The sequence below is a fragment of the Corapipo altera genome, unplaced genomic scaffold (genome assembly GCF_003945725.1).
Source record: "Corapipo altera isolate COAL_440 unplaced genomic scaffold, ASM394572v1 57428, whole genome shotgun sequence".
In the NCBI taxonomy this organism is placed as follows: domain Eukaryota; kingdom Metazoa; phylum Chordata; class Aves; order Passeriformes; family Pipridae; genus Corapipo; species Corapipo altera.
In genome coordinates this window covers 1-14,964 of record NW_020885430.1, presented here as the reverse complement: position 1 = coordinate 14,964, position 14,964 = coordinate 1, and the positions used below count along the sequence as shown (strand labels likewise).

The following is a 14,964-nucleotide window of genomic DNA, read 5'->3' as shown; positions in this document are numbered from 1 at the left end:
GCCTCACCTCACGGGCTTTGCATTTTTCTTCTCTTGCTTTTCCAGGACTCCAAGTCAACCAGGGACCATGCGTCACCCTCAATGTCCTGAAAGTTGTGGACCTGAAGTACTGCAACAGTAATGCCCAGAGTGACCAGGTTTGAAACCCTTACTCTTCTCCAACCGAGGGCGGGGGCTGCCCAAAGCCAAGTCCCATGCCCCTCTGGTCCAGTATCTCCTTTTTGGAGAGCTTCCTCCTTGGGGATGGAGAGGCTGGAACACAGCAGGGGGTGACCAGAGCTTTCCCTTCAAGACCTTGAGCGTGCATTCCTTCTGGCTACTTCTCTTGCACGCCTCACACTCTAAAGGTACCACACGGGAACTGTAAGATGCAATGATTCGGGGAAGGCAGGCAAAGAATTCTTACAGATACTGCCCAACTTTGCCATAGCCTTGAGCCTTTGCCTTTAGGAAAATCCTGAGTTCACTGTTGGCGTTCCCTGCGGGCAGCACTTCTTCTGTTCTAGTCAGGAATTTTTTTTAAAGGCTTTGTGTTGACATCTGATTAATTTTACTGTTTAAAAATATTTCATGTGGTTTAGCAATCACAGCAGACGGATAATGGCAATGACATCATCTTTGGTGAAGATGGCCAGATTTCCTTTGGTGGGGGAGACCCCCAGATCTCCATCTCTGGTGTCTCGCAAAGCATTAACATCAACAGCCAAACACAAGAAGCAATTATCGAGCAAAAGAGTAAGCGTTTGTCATGGAAAACCATCTGGAACTACAACACGGTGAGTGGCAGGGAGCGCGCCTTGCCGGGCACTGTGCGAGGAGGCTGCCTCCCGCTCCAGCTGACCAAGGCACTGGGTTTCTTGCTTTCTTCTTAACTTTCTGCGTCCACAAGTTGGGATAAAAACTATGGACATTCCTTACTGTTTTAATCCAGTCTTTCTCCCAGTCTTAACAGTTGGAAAAGTGCACTGTGAGTGCTCAATAAGTTTCTCTTTCCAGGGCGTCATTGCAACCAGAGTGCTGCAACAGAACACCTGCTACATTTCCGTCATGAACAGAACGGAGATGCCCAGCTTTGATTCTCTTGTGAAAGTGGCTGCACAGGGCGGGGTAAGAGTATAATGGAGCAAACACTTGGCATATTGTACAGTAATTCAAAGTAAAGTGTTGTCCAAAATTTTGCTTTCAAAAGTTTCTAATTCATCAGGCCTTTAAAAGCCATTTTGATGACACCATTGATAACGCAGTTCTATTTATTTCAATGATATTTTATTCTTATGTCATTTGAGACTTCTCTAAAATTAGAATACCCTTATTCTGATGTTTTTAGAGGAGTTTTTTCATGTTATATTGCAGATATTTTAGGGAATTTTTACATTGTTTTCAATTAATATTTATATTGCCTGCTTTTTCATTCTCACATATGGTCCAAGAGTTTAAATTTTTCATAAGGTAGTCTTTATAATCTCCCATTCTTTGCACACTGACAAATTTATTCTTTTGAGGAGATCTTGTTTGTTAAAAACAAATATTCTAATAAGCAGGAAAATTTTAAATAAGCTCTCAAAACATCTTTGAATAACTAAGCAACATATTAGCACTATTTCAGCCCATTGAAATAGCACAGACATTTAAAAAATTATCTCAGCTTTCAGCACACTCACCGCTGGTAGACACTGGCTTACCCTGAAGTTGGAGAACTGAGTCCTTAAAAATCATGCCTTTAAAGGTCTAGAAGGCCTGGTGGGCAAGAAAAAGGGAAGACTGAACCAAGTACAGGCTTGAGCAAAAATATCCAGCTTTAACTACATTTTCATGCTTGCTTGTCCTACGGTGCATCTCTGACCCTCCTGTAGCTGGCTTCAACTTCTTACTTAGCAGCGAGAAGGAAACAGTGCAATGGGCTTTCCAAAACCCTTTGATCAAATAGCACTCTAATTTGGAAAGCCTCTAACAATCCCAGCCATCCCTGCCAAGTGTGTCTTTCCACTGGAGTCCATTGGGCCATTTCTTAACTGTGCTTTTTGCTGCTGGAGAGGAGCAGCTTGTCCCACGTGGCAGGACTGTCTTGCCCTCCACAGCACTGCGGCTTGAGAATTTGCCCTGAGGATGGTTTGTCCAAAGAAAAGGGGGGGGGGGGTTTCATTCGCTCTCCCAACTGCGCTTTCTCTGAGGAAAGCTTTCTCAGAGAAAGTTTCTCTGCAGCTTGCTGAGAAACCCTTTCTCTCAGGAATCCTGCAAGGGCACCAATTCTTTGGGCATGGCAATCCTTCCAAGGCCTTCAGAGGCCCTGCAATACCACCCTGCATCTGTCAGCTCAGACCTTTGCCTTGCAGCTGCCATTGCTCGGACTCCATTTTCTGACAGGCATCCAGGGGTTTGGTCCAGGCAACAAAACCTTCAAGTAGTAAAACTTCTCCTGCCACGCCTCCAGCCTGAGTAGCTCTGGGAGGGGAGAGGACAGTGACCGAGCAAATGCTTTGCTCAAACATCTGGCTTAACACACCGGCTGCGCTCCTCCGCTCCTGCTCCGCGCTTGCCTTGCGCTGCCCCTTCTCCCTAGGCTCCCTGCACCTTGACTGCCTTACAAAGGGCTGCCTTAGGAACTGTCTTCAAGGCACACTACTGCTCCCATGGGTCCCAGGCCATTAAAAGGCACCACTAAAGGCAGGGGGCAGTCACAGCCCAACCACCGGCTCGTCACTGCAGAACTCGCCATATGCCCGGCATGAAACGCATCACGCCACTGATCTTGCTGAATGCTCTCTTTTGCTGTCTAGAACCAGGTCAGTCTTGGAAGACCTACAAGGAAGCTCACCTTTGTCACCAGTGGATTGGTCAACAACCTCAACTCCTATGGAGCAAACACAATTGCTATGTGCAGCGGACTCACCATCTACAGAGCTTATGAAGTTCACGGTGAGTGCAAGCAAATCAATTCTGTCTCTCTCTCACCTGGCACTCTTTTCCCCTTGGGGAATGACTACTGCACCAGTGGTCCTCTTCCAGCTCAAGACAGACAGAAAGCAAGAGCTTTAGGTTAGGCAGAAAGCCTTCGGCATCTCTGCAGATCAGCACTGCACCAGGCTTGAGTCCCAGCCTGCAGAACTGACCTGCTCCAAATCCGTACTACCCCTTTCTGTGAAGTTAAGGTTCCTTAAGTTTGGGCTCAGAATTTTTCAGGCTGACTTCCTTGTCAATGCCCTGGCTAAGAAAAGGGGTAATTCTATGAACCACTATTGTCTCATTGCATTAGTGTTTTGTGACTCCAAATAGAATCTTATATTTGTATATTAAAACATTTCTATTGCAGCAATTATTCACAACCTTGCTTGCTCTGAGCAACAAAAATGCACCCTCATAGATTACCTGCCAATATCTCAGCTATTAACTCATAGTAATTTGGTTTTTTTTTAAAGGACTCAATTACACCTACAATGCACAATCATGCACTGCACTTGATGCCCTGCGACTTGTGGAGTTGAAGTACTGCAGCTCTCAGCTTTCTTGAAACAAGTGTGAGGGCTCCAGAGTTGCTGCCTAAAGCCAACCCAGTGCCCTTCTTCCCTTGCATTTCCTCTGTCAAGAGTTTTGGTCTTGATGGGTCAGATGCTGAAACAGATCAATTGGTGACCAAAGCTTTCAATTAAAAATCTTTTGCATAGAACATCTCTGGTTTGTTTCTCATTACTGTGCGCCTCAGTCATCTATGAAATTCCACAAAAAGCATTTTGACTGTCTCTCTTCTGACCCCTTCGAGCTCTTCTAATGTTCATTTCATTGCCAGCTCTCAACACTGGGCACACCCAGAGAGCTGGGCAATCCCTGGGGTGTGTATGTTACAAACAACACGTTCAGAGTTACGACCTTCCTTTCCCTGTGCAGAGAAAGATGCCTCACACAAAAAATCTTGATTGAAGTGGCACAAAAGGCAGAAAGAAGGAAGGACAAAGCAATGAATCTACCTTTTTTAGGGCAAGAGGAGTCTCCTTTCTGGGATTTACCGAGTTGTTCTTTACCTATAATATCAAGTCTTTTCTTTTGCAGTGAATAGCAGGGACTGGGTAATGGCCTCATGTTGAACACTAAAGTGGTTGAAAATGTCCTTCAAAGATGCATACACAGTATAAACACAACTGTTGATCACCTGAGACAGTGAAAGATTCCCAATCCTCTCCTGGTCAAGCCACTGTCAGAGATAAAAATCAAACAGAGTGAGAAGCCAAGCCCAAATATTTGACAGCTGAGAATTTTAGAGGGGAATCAGAGTATGTTTGGTTTTTTTTTAGCAAGGCAGGGTCCCTGTTCCTCAGAATTTTAAAATCAAGATTATTTCCTCTTCTCTAACAGAAAGGGCAGGATGCTCTGGGTTATCCAGGTGAATACAAATCTATCTAGCACAAACACCAGTCATATGAAGTCCTTCAGTTTTTGGCACCCTCTCACTGGCCCCAGAGGCTTCATTGTTGTAGTGGTTTGAACCTTGTTTTCCCCCAGAGGCTAAAAAGTGGTAACCCCCAAGGGGTGGAAACCCCTGGAAGTTTTGAAGTTCTGTCCAATGGGCGCTCCTGCAGAAATGTAAACATACCACAACCAGACTGGAAGAGAAGAGTTGTAGTTTGGGTTGTTAGAAGAAGTAGCCATGTTGTAGGAGCCACGAGGAAAGGGGTCCGGAGCCCCTCGGGGCCTCTGGGGCCCCCCAGCCCCAGTTGGGGGCTACAGAGACTTGGAATAGTGTTAAGCTGGACTATGTGTCTGTAGCTGTGAGTTGGGAGATGTTTTCTCCAAACTGGGCAGCGGCAGGAGAAGAGCAGCAGCCGGCACTGACCGGAGAAGCGGTGGCAGAGAGCCAGAAGAGATAAGACGGAGCAACAGAGACATGCAGCACCAGAGAGAGAGAAGAGCTGAGAAGCTCAGAGCGTCCTGGGAAGCTGGACCGGGACAGAGAGGAATGCAGAGGGGGTGACCTTGGCTCCCCCCTTGCACTGCTGCCAAGGTGGCAGCCTGAGACAGGGCACAGAGGCCCTGCAAGGAGCTTGAATCTCCTGGAGATACCAGACCGTCACGAAGACTCCCTGCACCTTCATGATATGATTGTCTGGGGTAACGAAGCCCATGGGAGACCCCTCAGTTGGTTGGTGACGGGGTCAAGGGAGCTTGGATACCTCCCTTGTGAGTGCTGGCAGAGATCCAGCAACGGTTGCATGCATGAGAGAGAGAGATAGACTGCTTTCTGCTACTCTGAAGAAGCTGCTGCCCTGAGAGACTGGAAGGGATCTGTCCTTCTTTCCCTCCTGGACTTTTATTTGGAGGGGAGAAGAGATCTGATCCATTGTAAATACTATATGTCATGGTAGAGATAGTTGTGATCGTGTGTATAATGTGTTATAGTATTTATTTGTACAGTCATTGTAATATATTCCCTTTCCCCCATTCTGAGTCTGGTTGTGTTTTGTCTGGAAAAACCCATCTCACATTGGGTTGAGATGTGGGAGGGGGAATGGAGCTAGAGAATTGGATTTCGGGGCTGTCTCAAACCATGACAATTGTGTAGGGGGTTGAAAGGCTGCAGAGTTCCCTGAGGCAGCTCTTGGGGAAAAGCATATGAATTACCTGGATGAGCACACAGCAGTCCCAGCAGAGGAGAGACACAAGCAGGAGTCTGTTGCTGTCAAACTCCTTCCTTTTCGGTATGGTTCAAGTTTTTTTAATTCCCTCACAGACCATCAGTTCTCATTTTGTGGAGACTGAAGAATGAGAAAAACAGGCAAGAAACAAAGTTTAGGAGGGATTTAGTACCTTAATACAATCATTCAGTTCTTGTCATGCCCTATTTTGCCTTCTCCTTGGCATTTCTCAAACTCCTTTTCCAGTAGGGACTGGAAAGAAACTTCTTAGTAGTTTTATCTGTGTTTTAATACCAAACATACATGAGTGAAATAAAAAGGAACTCCAGCCATGTCATGAACCAAAACAACTTCTTAGCAGTCTGATTAGAGGAACTATAAGTCTTTTCCTTTAGTAGTTTATTACTCTCACGCACCATATATAAGACCTTGTGCACAGTGGGTACAACATGAACATATTGAAACACAGGGCGCTGCACTCCCACTGCCAGCAGAGTACACCTCCTCTGCACTCAAGGAGTCCAACCAAGGCATCAGTTGGCTGCAATAAGCTTTACTTGAATTTAAGTGCCTTTGAAGTAAAGCCCAATTTAACTTTCCCTTAGTCATTATGCCTATATATACTCATTTCTTCTGAAAAACACCCAAGAAACATGAGCTCCTGCTTTCCTAAGCATCAATGTGCTTAGACACAGGTAAGGGCAGAGCGACCTGGGAGATCCACAGTTATTCACTGAAGGAGAACTTCAGCAGTAACCACGATCTCATAGTTTTCAGCTTCTACTGACTGACTGAATTCTGCTCATCAGACAAAGACAAAAATTAATGATTAATTTCTAAAAAGCATTTGACTAATTAACACGATTGCAAGAGAGAACACAGTCCAAGTTGGTTGTCTCAGACAAAGCCCGGATATACCTCCAACAGGAAAGGCTTGCTTTTTGGAGGCTTTTTCCCCACAGTTTATCACATATCTCCCAGGAAAGTACCTGAAATCAGCGCACACATGCTCGGAGCCAAGCACCAGAGTCCTCAAAGTGCCTTCTGTATGAAGTAGTTGAAGGAAGGAGCTACATAAGAAGGGTTGTAACCCCTCTAATTTCACTTTCCCCAGGCCTCAGGCAGAGGGAGGTTTGGCTTAGGAAGCCATGACTCCAAACCCCTTGGTGAACATGACATTTCACAATGATGCCACATTCTCAAAGCAGTCCTTGTGCCTTCCATACTTCAAATTTAAGTGAAGCCTCTTAAACTTTTCCCCAAATAAAACCCCTCTTTCCTCATCTGTTACACTTTGAGAAACAGGTAGAGCAAGTAATATCTTGTTACAACACAGTAACATTTATTGTCCCAGGAAACCTAATTTCTCTGTTATTTTCATATGGCCAAATATTTTCAATCACAGAATCACAGAATGAGTCAGGTTGGAAGGGACCACAGTGGGTCATTTAGTTCAGCCTCCTTGCTCCAGCAGGGTCATCTCAGAACACATGGCACAGGATTGTGTCCAAATGGTTCTAGAGTATCTCCAGTGACGGAGAGTCCGAAGCCTCCCTGGGCAACCTGTTCCAGTGCTTGGTCACTACTCAGAAAGGAAGTTCTTCCTCATATTCAGGTGGAACTTCCCAGGCATCAGTTTCTGTCCATTGCCTTTTGTCCTGTTGCTGGGCAGAGCCTTGTCCATCCTCTGACACCTCTCCACAGACACTGACATTGATGGGGGTCCCTTCTCAGTTGCCTCTTCCTGAGGTTAAACAGGCCCAACTCTCTCAGCCTGTCCTTGTGAGAGAGATGTTCCAGTCTCCACATCATCTTCATCGCCTCCACTGGACCATGGAGCTCCATGTCTCTCCTGTACTGAGGAGCCCAGAACTGGACACAGGACTCCAGATGTGGCCTCTTTAGATCTGAGCAGAGGGGCAGGATCATCTCCCTCGACCTGCTGGGAATGCTCTTCCTAATGCACTCCAGAACACCATTTCAGTTTCTTGCCCACAAGGCACGCTGCTGGCTCAGGGACAACTTATTGTCCGTCAGAACCCCCAGGTTCTTCTCCACAGAGCTGCTCTACAACAGGTCACCCCCAGCCTGTACCAATGCTTGGGGTTATTTTCCTTGGATGCAGGACCTGCATTTGCTCTTGCTAAACTTCACACATATCTTCTCTGCCCATCTCCCCAACCTGTCAAGGTCCCTCTGAAGGGCTGCACAGCACTCTGGGGGATCAGCCACCCCTCCCATGTTTGTGTCAGCAGCAAACTTGTTGAGGAGGCATCGACCCTCTCATCCAAGTCACTGATGAGTAAGTTAAACAATACTGGGTCCAGCATTGAACCCTGGGGGACACCACTAGTGACAGGCCTCCAAATAGACCCTGTGCCTTTGGTTATGATCTCCTGAGATCTGTCGCTCAGCCAGTTCTCAATCCACCTCATGGTCCACACATCCAGTGCACTCTTCCTGAGTTTGCCTATGAGGATGTTGTGAGAGACAGAGTCAAAAGCCTTGCTGAAGTTGAGGTCAACAGTATCCACTGCTAATCCATTCATCAACAATATCCACCCCTCATCCATCCAGGTTCTCATTTCATCATAGAAGGCAATCAGGTTGGTCAAGCATGATTCACCTTTAGTGAATCCACGCTGACTTCTCCTGATCACCTTCTTGTCCTCCAGGTGGACAGTGATGGCCTCCAGAATGAGGCACTATCACCTTTCCAGGGATGGAGGGGAGGCTGACTGGCCAGTAGTTCCCTGGGTCTCCTTCTTTGGAAGACTGGGGTGACATTTGCTTTCTTCCAGTCACCCAGCACCTCTCCTGATTGCCACAATCTTTCAAAGATGATCAGGAGCAGCCTTGTTGAGGTATCCACAAACTCTCTCAGCACTCGTGGATGCATCTCGTCAGGGCCCACAGACTTGTGGATGTCAAATTTGCCCAGGTGTTCTCTAACCCAATCCTCCTTGACCAAGGGAAATTTTCCTTCCAAGCTGGCCTCGGGTCAGAGATCTCTGAGGGCTGGTCTTATCAGTGCAGACCAATGCAAAGAAGGCATTCAGTAACTCTGCCTTCTCTGTGTCTTCTGTCACCAGGGTCCCTTCTCCATTAACTAATGAGCCCACATTATCCTTGGTTTTCCTTTCGTTGTTGATGTATTTGAAGAAATCCTTCTTGTTGTCCTTGACATCCTTGGCCAGATTTAATTCCAGATGGGCCTTGGTCTTCCTTATCTCATTTCTACTCACTCTGACAACCTCTCTATATTCATTCCTGCTCCAGTTAGTAAATGAGCCCACCAGGGATGGGGCCCCACTAGACCTTCTGTTCTCAAACAGAGAGGGGCTGGTGGGAGATGTGGTGGTCAGAGGCCATCTAGGGCACAGTGACCATGAAATAAGAGAGTTTTCAATACTCAGGGATGCAAGGAGGGCCATCAATAAAACCTCTACACTGGACTTCTGGAGGGCAGATTTTGGCCTTTTCAGAAGACTGATTCAGAGTGTACCCTGGGAAAGAGCCCTTGAAAACAAAGGGGTCCAGGAGGGATGGACATGCTTCAAGAAGCAAGTCTTGAGTGCATAGGAGTTGTCCCAGTGTGCCGAAAGGCGAGCCGACGGGGAAGACGACCGGCCTAGCTGAACAGGAGGATTTTGAAGGAAACTAGGGTAAAAAAGAGAGCCTACAAATTATGGAAAAAAGGGCTGGTTACTTAGGAAGAGTTTAGGAATATAGTTAGGTCACGTAGAAAGAAAACTAGAGAGACAAAGGCAAAATTTAAAGTCAATCTAGACACTTCCGTGAAGGATAACAAAAAGTCCTTCTACAGATACATCAATAGCAAAAGGAGGGGCAAGGAAAACCTCCATTCTTTATTGGACATGGGCAGAAATATAGTTATCAAAGATCAGGAAAAGGTTGAGGTATTTAACACCTTCTTTTCCTCAGTTTCCAACAGTAAGACAGGTTGTCCTGAGGACAGCTGGCTTCTGGAGCTTGTAGAAAGAGACAAGAAGCTGAATAGCCCTGTGTAATCCAGGAGGAAACAGTTTGTGACCTGCTGAGCCACTTGGATCCTCACAAGTCTTTGGGACCAGATGGGAGGGTGATGAGGGAGCTGGCAGAAGAGCTCGCCAAGCCGCTCTCCATCATTTCCCAACAGTCCTGGCTCACTGGGGAGGTCCCAGATGATTGGAAGTTGGCGAATGTCACACTCATCCACAAAAAGGGCTGCAAGGAGGACCCGGGAAACTCCAGGCCTGTCAGCCTGAGCTCAGTGCCTGGTAAAGTTATGGAGCAGATCATCCTGGGTGCAATCACACAGCACCTACAGGATGGACAAGGGATCAGAGCCAGCCAGCAGGGGTTTAGGAGGGGCAGGTCCTGCCTGACCAACCTGATCTGCTTTTGACCACATGACCCACCTGGTGGATGAGGGGAAGGCTGTGGATGTGTCTGTCTGGACTTCAGCAAAGCCTTGGACACTGTCTCCCATGGCACACTCCTGGAAAAGCTGCAGCCACAGCTTGGACAGGGGAACCCTGTGCTGGGTTAGGAACTGGTTGGAGGGCTGGGCCCAGAGAGTGGTGAGGAACGGTGCTGCATCCAGCTGGGATCTGGTCACTAGTGGTGTCCCCAGGGATCAGTGTTGGGCCCAGTTCTATTTAATATCTTTATTGATGATTTAGATGAGGGGATTGAGTCCATCATCAGCAAATTTGCAGATGATACCAAGTTGAGGGGGAGTGTCGATCAGCTGGAAAGCAGGAGGGCTCTGCAGAGAGACCTGGACAGGCTGGATCCATGGGCTGATTCCAACGGGATGAGGTTCAAGCAGGCCAAGGGCCGGGTCCTGCCCTTTGGCCACAACAACCCCTGACAGCACCACGGGCTGGGGACAGAGGGGCTGGAGAGCAGCCAGGCAGGAAGGGAGCTGGGAGTGTGGATGGACAGGAAGCTGAACAGGAGCCAGAGTGTGCCCAGGGGGGCAAGAGGCCAATGGATCCTGGCCTGGATCAGGAACAGTGTGGCAGCAGGAGCAGGGAAGTGATTGTTGGCCTGGACTCAGCGCTGGGGAGGCCACCCCTGGAGTGCTGAGCCCAGTTCTGGGCCCCTCAGTTTGGGAAGGACATTGAGGGGCTGGAGCAGGTCCAGAGAAGGGCAATGAGGCTGGGGAAGGGACTGGAGCACAAGTGCTGTGAGGAGAGGCTGAGGGAGCTGGGGTTGTTGAGCCTGGAGAAGAGGAGCCTCAGGGGAGACCTCCTCACTCTCTGCAACTCCCTGACAGGAGGGGGGAGCCAGCTGGGGGTTGGTCTCTTTTCCCAGGCAACCATCAGCAAGACAAGAGGGCTCGGGCTTCAGCTGTGCCAGGGGAGGGTTAGGTTGTATATCAGGAAGAATTTCTTTGCAGAGAGGGTGCTCAGCCATTGGAATGGGCTGCCCAGGGAAGTGGTGGATTCTCTGTCTCTGGAGGTTTTTAAGGTGAGACTGGATGTGGCATCAGTGCTATGGTCTGGGAACCATGGTGGGGTTGGATCAAGGGTTGGACTTGATGATCTCAGAGGTCCCTTCCAACCCGTCTGGTTCTCTGATTCTATGATTCCAAGTGGCCTGACCCTGCTTCTCTATCCTGTATATTTCCTGCTTATGCTTCAGTAATAACAGGAGTTCTTTATTCATCCATGCAGGTCTCTTGCCCTCTGCCTGATTTCTTCTCATTGAGATGCAGCATTCTTGAGCCTGGAGGAAGTGATCCTTGAATATCAACCAACTCTCTTGGATCCTTCTTTCCTGCACAAACTGTTTCCACAGGATTCTTCCAAGATGATTCCTACAGGGGCTAAAGTTAGCTCTCCTGAAGTCCATGGTTACAATCTTACAGCCCGACACTGAACTCCACAATCTCATGGTCCCAACAGCCAAGGCTGCCCCCAACCTTCACCCCTCCAATGCGGCCTTCTCTGTTTGTTAGTAGGAGGTTGAGCAGCACACCGTTCCTTGTGGGGTCCTCCACTACTCTGACAGGAAGTTGACTTCAATGTTCTTCAGGAACCTCTTGGACTGTTTCTGCTTCACTGTATTGCTTCTTCAGCAGATGTCAGGGTAGTTAAAGTCCCCCACAAGAACCAGTCACTTTGAGGCTGTCTGTAGAAGGCTTCATCCACTTCTTCCTCCTCCTGATCAGGCAGCCTGTAGCAAACACCCACAATGATGTCACTCTAACTAGTGTTCCCTTTTATCCTAACTCATAAGCTCTCCATTTGCTTGTCATCCATCCCAAGACAGAGCTCAATACATTCCAAACAGAGGGTAAATAACCACCAGTAGAGGGTAAAATCCCCTCAAACAGAGGGCAACTCCACCACCACGCCCTCCTGCCTTCCGCCTTTTCTCCTAAACAGATGTATCCCCTCATGACAACATTCCAGTCATCTGAGTTGTCCCACCAGGTCTCTGCAATTGCAAGGAGATCAAAGGCCTGTGACTGCACACAGATGTCTAGTTCCTCCTTTTTGTTCCCCATAGTGAGTGAGTTGGTCTACAGGCACTTTACAGAGGCATTTGACTGTGTTAGCATCTCAGTGGGGGTGCAAAGGGATGTCCCATAATTCTGCCCTGTGCTTATATCTTTGGATGCTTGTTCTTGCTGGAGGTATCCCCTTGTAAGCCTCTTTTTGCTCCTTGGGTGGTCACGATAGTTCTCCCCTTCCCACACCTTATCTCTTGAGCTTGGCTATGTCCCCACATCCTTCATAGAATCACAGAATCATAGAATCAGCTGGGTTGGAAGGGACCTCTAAAATCATCAAGTCCAATCCTTCATCCAATCCCGCCGTGGTTCCCAGCCCATGGCACTGATGCCACATCCAGTCTCACCTTAAAAACCTCCAGGGATGGAGAATCCACCACTTCCCTGGGCAGCCCATTTCAATGCCTGATTACCCTCTCTGTAAAGAATTTCTTCCTAATATCCAACCTAAACCTCCCCTAGCACAGCTTAAGACGATGCCCTCTTGTCTTACTGATGGTTGCCTGGCAGAAGAGACCAACCCCCACCTGGCTCCCCCCTCCTGTCAGGGAGTTGAAGAGAGTGATGTAGAGAGTCTAGTTTAAAACCCTCTCAACAAGCCCTGCCAATCCCTGAGCTAAGATCCTTTTTCCTCTTTGAGATAGGTGGATCCCATGTGTTGCCAGCAGGCTTGGTGTCATAAAAGTTGATCCATGATCAAAACCCCAAAACTCCACTGGTAACTGTATCATTAAGATACAGAATTACTCTTAATCTAAGCAAAATTGCCAGAATCTGACCCATTAGTTGACACTATCATCCACTAGAAAATCAAAGAATCTTGAGCATCAAGTGAAAAGAATAATTGCACCATTTCAGTTCAAGTCTGAGTGCTCAACAAGAGTTTTCACATCTAAAGGAGAAGGATTCAATTAAGTCAAGGGGAGATTATATGATCACGATAAACTCTCCTGGTGACTCACAGGGTATTTCTCCAGGTACTTTTCATAAATATTTACTTTATCAGGGAGTGAGGAGGTAGTGGGAGAAAAGTAAAGAATGAAGAAACACCTCAAAAAACCAACATAACTCCCCATGCTCCCATTTGCACTCAAGTGGGCCGTGCTCTAGATAAAGGCAGGGTTATGCAGAAAGGCTTCAGCACCTCTGCAGATCAGGACTGGACCAGGATTGAGTCCCAGCCTAGAAAACTGTGGCTCAAGGGCAGGTCAAGTAGAATTAATAATGTTCCACAGTTACAAAGGAAAATATCAAGTTCAAGCTTCCAGGATGAAACCAGAAAGAATTCCAGTAGTTTTACTCCTGCTGGACAGTAAAGAGCAAAAAACCCACATGAAAATGTAAGTGTGTGTCCAGAACAAAACACTAATTTGAGGAAAGGATGAAAACTGGAACAACTCTTGGCCTTAGGAGTTTGCTGCACAGGAGTACAAGAATTTTACTATGGAAACAGAATGCCTTGAGCAGAGCTTGAAAGAGGAGACAATCTTTTACTGGACAAAGACCAGGGGCTTACCCAGTCAAAGCCCCATTCCCTGCCCTTTTTCCTGACTATTCTACTGGCTCACTAGTTCTGTAAGCCAACCTTCATGGCAAGCGCTCGAGCTGTGCCTTTCCCATACAAACTACTCAAGCAGTCAGCAGCTGGCGGAAGACGTGCAGATTCAGGGGTCCAAGTGTGACACGTTACTGCAATGGTCACGTTGGCTCTGGTTGTTGGATGACACAGACAAAGCTGCTTCCCACAGTTGCTAAGGGCACTGCAGGGATGAGGATTATACAGCCCAGTTTCTCCTGCCTTTCTTGAGAATGACTCCATTAATGGAATTGCCAGAGGCTATGAGAGGATTTTGTGACACATACATGATAGGTATTTGGGGTCTTGGAGACTAAGAACACACCTGACTCCATCCACAAATCAGTCCCATAAATCTTTTCATTCACCATATCTGACACCTCCAGCAAACTGCAAAGGGGATGTGAAAGAGATGAGAAGCAGAGCCAGACTGCTCCACCTCCTTGGCACTCAGGGAGTCCAAGGCAGGCATCAGGCAGAGGCAGAAGGACAGAGGGTGGCCCTCACCAGGAGAAGTGAGAATTGGGCCTCCACTTCTCAAGGAAAGGAAGATTCCCTGGCTTTTCCAGTAACAGCTGCAACAATGACCCTCAGCAATGGATGGCAGGGGAGAGCTGTGCTCAGGGACATCAGTTCAGAGTGACACCGAGTCCCCAGTGTGCCATCCTGGCAATGCAAAAGGAGCTTTAGTGTGCAAACTCTCCCTGAACTACAGCCAAGGGCACAGTGGGCACACAGGAACTGACAGAACTGCTGTCAAATACAGGGCACTTGGGGGAGCAGGAAATGAGCTCCCCTGGCAGTTCTGCCTCTGGAACAGGTACAGTGAAGAAACAAACCCAAATTACCAGAAGCTCTTGGGCCATGGTTCTGTATGTCAGTATCAAAGTCAGAAAAATATTAAAATCTACTTCCCAAATAACAGCTGATATAAAATGCCTGATGTCACTGCTCCTCCCTTACACCTTTGTTACCTCCAGTTTATGGTCCCTTTCTCAAATCAGCCCTTGGTCTATAATCAGGTGCTACTTCCATCAAGAGGCTCTGTGAAGATACATGTCCTGATCGAACGAGCTCAGAAGGGAAGGTCAACAACAGAACTCAGGAATTTCTGTGATTTAGAACCAGCCTCATGATCTCCAAGGAACTGGTAACATTTTTAACACAGCAAGATCACCACCTGCCCTGATTTGAATGGTGGGTTTGGTTACAGGTACAATGTCAGGCCGAGTCCTTTG

At 47.5% G+C, this 14,964-nt stretch overlaps 1 protein-coding gene across 1 annotated transcript; it reads left to right on the top strand.

Annotated features, from left to right (window-relative positions):
- Positions 1-45: 45 nt before the first annotated feature.
- Positions 46-3,133, top strand: LOC113940498 (gastrokine-1-like; the record flags this gene model as incomplete). The annotated part of the gene is made up of 4 exons (XM_027631651.1): positions 46-137; positions 582-776; positions 997-1,107; positions 2,778-3,133. Coding segments are annotated over 4 exons (662 nt in total), but the record flags the coding sequence as incomplete, so codon positions are not given.
- Positions 3,134-14,964: the final 11,831 nt, after the last annotated feature.